Raw genomic sequence first — 8,484 nt, forward strand, 5'->3', positions numbered from 1 at the left:
CGAAAGTGTTACTTTTACGCTCCATGAAATTTCCTTGATCCTATTCCAATGTTAGAGACATTTATTTTATTTTCTTCGTATATAATTACTAAATAAATGCTAACTGACAAATTCACATCGAATTTAAGATAAATTATTAATATATTGTCATATTTTTATAAACAACTTACTTGTGATTAGGTTTAAATATGCTTTGTTCATATGTCTAGAAATATATTTTCAAAAAGAAATTGCAAGCTTACAAACATGAATCAATTATTCTATACGTGTTAATAATTTTCTAACTTCTATTATTACAAAAGAGGTCAAGCCTATTGAAGTGAATAAAAGTGTAAAGTTAAAGGCCGGGTGTTACGAGAAAGCGCTTGTTATAGTTCAATACACAGCGTACAAGAATAGGGGTTGGTGTAGTGGGGAGGGGATATAGGGGTTTCTATTGAACACGTTTTCTTGTAAGGTAAAGAAATAATTGCACTGTGTGCAAAAGAGTTAATACTACGGTTGATGCGTTTGTGTTCTCGGAACAATGATCACTTCTTTATAATTAGAAACTTTCCTTCTATCATACTTTAGTTTCTTGTGATTAAATTATTCATTTATTTTATACTAGCTGTTACCCGTGACTCCGTTTACCCGAAATTAAAAAAAAAAACATTCTGTGCCAAACTTCATAGAGATCCGTTCAGCAGTACTGGAGATACCTTGTAACAAACATCAATTCATCCAAACTTTTGCTTTTATAGTATTAGTTAGAAGTAAGATTTTAAATGCAATTTTTAAAAACATTATTTTGTTTGATTTATTTATAACAATATTCTTACTTCATTATCTTCTATTTATGTATATTTTGTTAGCAAATTATATATTAGTTTACGAGACATGATTCGTTTCGTGGACTTGCGAAAAAAGTGAAAAAATTTGCTTAATTTCCCGCATCGTCAAGCACAATGTATTCGCGTTGCATGCACGGAGCCGGCGGCGGTATGAGCCAGTATTCAATCACTTCCTTTCTGTTGGCGAATGTTATTGACATTGGATCAATTTATCATTACAAATACAATGAAGTGTTGAAAACAATGATGACAGGTTATTAAAAATAGCTATAGCTAAGTATTTTTGTAAAGCCTTAACAGCGTATAGAGAACTGTGACTTAGTAAAATCTTCCATACATTTCTCAGACATAGTCCCTTGTTAAATGTGGATGCAATAAGTAAAGCAACTAGGATGTAAAGATTGCAATCTCGATTGACTCGAAATACAAAAACATAAATAAATTCAAATGTAATAAATTAGTTTGCAAAGGTAATTTTATTGCATTAGTTTTGTACTTGAATAATGTGGTTATCTTGTAACAGCATTTATTCGATGTGTCGACACTTATCGGAGTCATCTTATAGGTATCGATTCGACCCTGTTCGGAGTCACGAGTGCACATGGGAGATACGACACTCAATGGGCCGGCCCACTCGCGCCGTTCACAATAAACAACGCCCGATCGGCGCAATAAAGCTCGGCTGACCGGATTATCAAGATCTACTCGAATATACGATTTGGCACACTCGCTACAATCTAGACAAGTTGTTTCTACTACATTTTCTTATTATTTACTATTATTTCAAAATAATAAACCACTTGCGTAATTTTTAGCACACTTATATTGATCTTGAAAAAATTACAAGAGTTTGTTGCTATGGTTACAGATTGATTTACATAGTACTATATGATGATAAGTCTTTTTTTTTTCTTAGTTATCGATTTTTTATTGTCTTTCCTAATGACAATAGATCTTTGGTTTACTATACATCTACAGCGATAAATAAATTGGTACTGACCAGTTTCTATTGAGCATGTTTGTTCAATATATATCACTGTAGGTGTCGCAAGCGACCGCGCGGAATTAAAATAAAAACTTAATTAGTAGCCGATGTGATATTTCAGACTATATTCTACATCAGTACAAAATTTTATCAAGATCCGTTGAGCTGTTCCAGATGTAATAAACAACCATCATTCCATCTAAACTTTTGAATTTATAATATTAGTAAGACAAGATAGATATTTATGATATAGTCTTAAGTTGGCAACCTTGACCTTTGCTTAATCTAGATAAAAAGAGATATAGATGACTTTCTTTTATGAGGTATACGGTTAATGAACTGCACCCACGTCTGCTGCGGATGGCGCTCTGCCAAGCACTAGACACTAGGCACCAGAATATACCAGCGTGTTATCGTTAACGATTACATGTGTTGCCGAATAGTGAACACTCTCAGTGGAGTAAGCATCGCATAACTTACAACTTCCCCTGTCTGTTGTGCCAGAGCTAAAGCAGTTTGGATAACGTTAATCTAAAGACTTAACGTATTATGCTCGAACAGTCGAAGGTGTTTCCTAGTTTACACAGAAAAATTATTTTCGACTTGATACTGTACTATAGGTATTATATATTAGGAATTTTATTGCAGAATAGAAAAAAAATGCATGTAAAAGTATGTTGCATTACGGAGAATATTTATCAAGTAAACTTTTTGTGGTCAGTTGTTTTTTCGAAAATATCGAAGCGCCTTATTTAGAACATTGTCAGTAATTAAAAATAGGTCTTTTATAGTTTCCATGTTGGCAGCAAAAAGTATTATAAATGTTTTACTGGCAACATTGCTGCCTGAATGCCTTAGGCCATTAACTTCCGAATGCAAAACGTATATCGGAAAGTAATTATTGTCGGGCAAAATTCGACATTGTCAATGCCATATCGACGGTTAAATGACCCACCGGCTGTGAAATATTGGAATATCTACTACAAATGGTGGCATTCAGCCAAAGTTTTTAAAATATATCTTTTTTATTTCTCTTTGAAGAGACGATGTTGTTTTTCTATATATTGTTAATGCGTTGTTGATATTTATAAATTACTAGCTATCGCCCGCGACTCCTTGCGCCCTATTAAAAATAGATAGTAGCCGATTCTCAGACCTACTAAATATGCATGTAAAATTTCACAAAAATCGGTCAAGCCGTTTCGGAGGAGATATGGTAACATTGTGACACGAGAATTTTACATATAAGATAATTATTTTTTTGTAGTTATAAAATAACGTAGCGTCAGTTCGGTGACTACGTATCCTATTTTTATGATACGATCAGATTTTTCGATTAATTAATACTTACAATGAGATAAAGCTTTCAAGGACATGGTTCCCGAAGGATAGAAACTCATCATACTTATGAGTGCTATACGTATAAATGTCACAACACGGTAAAAATAATAATTTCATTGATCACACACACATGTAAAGGAGTTAATTGTATCAATTGCGTTATGTAAAAGTTTGTATGATTATATAATCATGTATGTGAATGTATGGCTGAATGCCAGCGTAGTGATGATACACACGACCTCTAGTGTAGCTCGTTGTTATCACGTAACACATAGCCCTCGCCCACGTTCGCCGCCAGGCTGTCTGAAGGCAAACTTCTTGTACCGAATAAGGAAATCTCAATCTTATTTATTGCAAATGCATGCAAAATACGAAGCCAGTTTTGCAATCCGGTTAGACGCTCTTTGCGTATCTCATTCGCTAATTTATTGACATATAAAGATGCAAATGCTTAATTTAATGTTAAGATATCGTTTATTTGTTAACTTATATTTCGAGATATTTAAAGTAGTAGAATTTTTATTTTATGTTATAGTAGATGTCGCCCGCGACGTCTTCCGCACGGAAATCAAAACAGATTTAATAAGTAGTCTATGTGTTCTGCCAGACTATGTTTTACATCTATGTTAAATTTCGGCGAGATTCATGCAGCCGTTCTCAAGATACCTTCAAACAAACATCTATCCATCCATCTAAACATTCGCTTTTATCATATTAATAACAGAACTGTTTTTTTTGTACATGCATTATATACAGTTTTGTGCTTTTAATTCTGATACAAATTGTCTTTTTTTATTTTCCGTATAAACAAGCATCTAGTTCTAGTTTTATAAAAATAAAAGTTTTTGCATCAAGGCGTACAGTAATTCTTATCAATCTCATGGCATTGACACGTGCTGGACATTGCGCGCCAGACAAATAACCAATTCTGGTTAACGACCACCCTCTCGATAGTAATCAAAACAATTAACACGACATTCTGTCCGTGTGTCGTCATGAGTATTGCTACCTATATATTCTGTCACTTCATACTGTCAACATGTCTCATTAACTGGACCATTTGTTATTGTTAAGTAAATGACGAGAAAATACGCTTGTTAAATAGCTACGACATCGGTCTATGTTAGTACTAACCATGGGTTTCTACTGTACATATGTACAAAAACATATTGACCTTCATCTTTTGTATATTTGCATGTGTGGAAACCCACGGTATTCGCTATTCTTGAATCTCTTGGCGCTATCCGTTCTCCAAATGCCTGGATGGTATTAAAATAAATGATTGTCAACAGATGCGGTCTTCACGCAGACTTTACGGAGCTGACGGCGTGTGTGGGCGGAGAACTGGACCGGCACGAAGGCTCCGCGGTACACAGGAGATACTTCTATATTACCTTGTTACGGGAACCGGTGGCTAGGTATGTAATTATAAATAAGAATGCTGCAGTAGAAAATGCTCTGTGTAGGTTGGATACTTTTTAAACAATGATTCTGATTGAAATTTGCAAGCATGTGGTAGTTCTCAGAAGGAATACAGGCTTGAAGTAACGGAGTTTTCAACATCTGTTCCATTAATGGGCTCCATAGGTGAAATACCACGACCATACATGAAGACACAATTTCATGTTTCGTCTGAGTGTACATGACTAATGCTAGTCCACTTCCCCTTCTTACTCTGGAGGTGGATTTGACAGTAGAGGGGACATATCGGAAGATGAAATATCCTCTTTCTGTCGTTTATGGTAGGCAACACACTGCAACGCAACGATTGTCTGAATGACTGTTTGTTATAGGTTAACTGATTAATGGAATAGTTAATGCAAGTTAACAAATTCTGCAGTAATATTGGTCTAGTAAATATCTGCAGTAATATTACGGAAATTGTCAGGAAATTTGATAAACGAGCTTCACAAACAGTCCTACCTGACTAACCATATGATATTAAACTTTTACCCACATAATTATTTAAGACCTGCTTCTCTTGGTACTAGGTAATGTATACATTATTTAAACTAGGTTTATGTGTATTATATTACTATTTAACTCAGACCCTGGAGATTATTCGCACGAACAATCATCCTATATTTAATGCCGGTATTTCATTAACCAATGATTAACATACCAAAAATTTATTTTCCTAACAAGATAAATTTCTCATCGGAATAAGCGCCATATGGTCTCGTTTATGAAAACATCAGTGTGGAAGTTGAGGGGCGTTGTTTATTGTTATAAGGCGTATAAGCGATGAATAAGACAGAGGATTTTGCCTCAGGTACTTGTCGGAGTATCGGCACGTGAAGCGCGGCGCCACGTGGAAAGGCTCCCGCCACTGGTGTCAAGGTCGGACAGCTACAGGTAAATATTATCTGGATGTTAACATAAACTTTACTGTTTCCAATATATCTAAGTGGTTGTTGGCAAGTTGAATAGTTAAATGTAATATGTAGGCAGTAGTGTTTAATGAGACGAGGTTATAGTGTCGGCATCCTATTCTGGGTTTGATTTAGTGACTAATAAGGTTAGTACTTAAATACTGTTAATTGTTTTAGGTGTGTTAGTGCTTTCTTTTATTAATAGACCAGCTTTTGCTTCCTACGTCGTCTGCTAGAAATTAAGAAATATAAGAAAAATACCAAAGTGTTCTTCCAGACAATGTTCTACTACTATACCAAATTTTATCCAGAACCAAGAGGCCGTACTGGTGATACCATATAACAAACATACAGCAGCGTAGTGGAGTGGTCTGTCCTCGGCGGTATTTCCAAACCGCTACGACTTAGGGTCGTTCAAGAAGCGAGCGTATCACCATCTCAAAAGGCCGGCAACGCATCTGCGGTTCTTCTGGTATTGCTGATGTCCATCGGCGTCGTTTAACACCTCGGTGTTCCCGCTGCTCGTTTGCCCCCTTGTGCTATATAAAAAAATTACATGCACGTTAAAAAACCTTGATATTTAATTAATAAAATAAAACCGTTATACGTTTGTTAAGTGTTGTTGATAGAATTAAAAGTTAATTAATTGTTGTGTCGTCGTGTTGGAGAAAGCACTTTGGTACGCACGATCACCGCTCATTCAAATTAATGCAACTACCCGCTTCATTAAATTGACTGCGAAAATGAAATCCTACACGTAACATACTAAAATGAATTCTATACAATAGACGCAACGCTCTTTTTCCCATGACAAATGTTATTGCGTTTAGATTACTTGTATAATTTCATTATACATTGTTCTGACGATGTTTGTTTCTGTTAATTACAAAGCAGTGAAACATGACTTTGTTTTGTATTAAATTATTATTTTAACTAGGTGTCGCCCGAGGCTCTGTTTGCACGGTATTAAAAAAAAACTTAATTAGTAGCCCATCTGTTATTCCAGACTATGTTCTAATTTCAGCGAGATCCATCCAGCCGTCCTGGAGATACCTTCTAACAAACATCCATCCATCTACACTTTTGCATTGTTAATATTAGTAAGATCTAGATTTTTGTCATTTTTATAACATAATAATAAAAAGCGAGGTTAGGTTTGAGATTTTCATGTATTTCATGCGAAAATTATTAATAATTTTTGACACTTATTTAGTTACAATCCATCTTTAATAAATAAAAATAATAACAAAAATATTGATGCTATATAGATGCTAGTAGTGAATACAAAAATGATTAAAAAAAAGTAATAGCAACTTTCATTGGCTTTTCACTCCGCCGTACAGCTTTTATTATTTCAAATAACAGTTCCGGATTTATCGCGACCTATTTCCTATTAACGTGCCGGGGCTAAATGAATTTTACAAATACTATTGATTTTAAACTGAACTTCTAACCCACAGAGATTCGGGTTAAAAGTTCTTATGTACGATATAACTAGGAAGAGGTTACATCAGATAATACGGTTTTGTATCAGAAGGGGGGCGAGGCGGGGATTTTTGGATTCACTCCATCGTAATACTTAAAAACTCAGCACCTAATAGAGTACTAATAGCACAAATAAAATGCTCCAATTAGGGCCGCATTTTTAGGGTAGCCGGTAAACTAAGTAACAGTTACTAAGTAAAAAATCTGATAAGATCTCAATAAGGATGAATGATTTACAAATGTATATAATCTTTAATATGTCTACTAGCATCTGAAGTGCCTCCTTGCTACACTGGAGAGTCATGGCGCGGCGTGACATTAGAAGAGTTCGCTTCATGCCCCTGGAATTTGGCCAACAACCGGCAGACGCGAATGCTGGCTGACCTGGCGCTGGTGGGCTGCTACAACGGCACACTGCGACACCGCACGGCTGATTCAGACCGAGTGCTACTCGCATCGGCTAAAAGGAACCTTGCTGCGATGTCGTACTTCGGCCTCACAGAGTTCCAAAAGGTAAGTGACGAATGGCTCGCTTAAACTGCGAATATTACGACTATAAGGTCAAGTGTAATGTGGAATTATTTACGTTCCAGAGCAAGATTTGACTATTTTTTAGCTGTCTACACCTACTGGCTAATAACGCGTTTATAACTGTTATTTTAACATGTTTTTAAGTTATTTATTTTATGATTCAGTAGTATCTTCTAGCTAATATCCTAAATAGATATGAGATTAGAGAACCGAAACAATTTAACATTGTTAACACCAAATGTTCTCGTTCTCAGCACGACATTTACACGGGCAATTAGATGGCGACGTGTTCCTTCAGTTCATAAAATGTTGCGTAAACTATATCCGAGGCCTGCAGTACAGGCAGGTACAGGCACTAACTTGTGTTGAAGTATCGGTGCAATGACCCCGGGACAGATATGTGTCGTTATTTGCACTATACATTGTATGTCACCGTTGTCATGTAAAAATCGCCAGTTTTAAATGTCACTAGAGATATTGTAGCCTTGGAAATTGTATACGCTGATCAATAATAAATAGTCACAATTTAAAATAGTTATATTGTCAATCGTAATTATTTTCTATGTTTAGTAAAAGAGAAAAGTTTCGATTTCAAGTAACATCATTTTTATTGGACGTGTTGCATTAAAATAACATCTATAAAGGTCTAGATATATTTTGAACAAATTATTAATGAAAGTTCCATTCATGCGCAATTTATACTGCCCATATTTACAGTTTTACGATGACATACATAATAACTACACATATTATCGTCCGTGTGTAATGTCGCCGCTGCCAGACGGCGCGTAGCCTCCAGCGACAACAGTTGGCTTCCCCACCGATATAATCCACAGTATATGTGCCATTAAACCGCCACACGTTGTCTCTACACAATATAAAGCATAGATAAATCTTATATGATAACTGTAAAAGGCGTTATTTTGTTTTGTTTCGT

At 35.5% G+C, this 8,484-nt stretch overlaps 1 protein-coding gene across 1 annotated transcript in view; it reads left to right on the plus strand.

Annotated features, from left to right (window-relative positions):
• The window catches only part of Hs6st (heparan sulfate 6-O-sulfotransferase), a 69,177-nt gene that overhangs the window by 56,992 nt on the left and 3,701 nt on the right, over positions 1-8,484 (plus strand). The window contains exons 4-6 of the mRNA XM_013311699.1: positions 4,452-4,577; positions 5,432-5,514; positions 7,285-7,529. Of these exons, the coding sequence (XP_013167153.1) occupies positions 4,452-4,577; positions 5,432-5,514; positions 7,285-7,529 (454 nt within the window). The remainder of the gene's footprint in view (positions 1-4,451; positions 4,578-5,431; positions 5,515-7,284; positions 7,530-8,484) is intronic.

The sequence above is a fragment of the Papilio xuthus genome, unplaced genomic scaffold (genome assembly GCF_000836235.2).
Source record: "Papilio xuthus unplaced genomic scaffold, Pxut_1.1 DF827680.1, whole genome shotgun sequence".
Taxonomy (NCBI): Eukaryota; Metazoa; Arthropoda; class Insecta; order Lepidoptera; family Papilionidae; genus Papilio; species Papilio xuthus.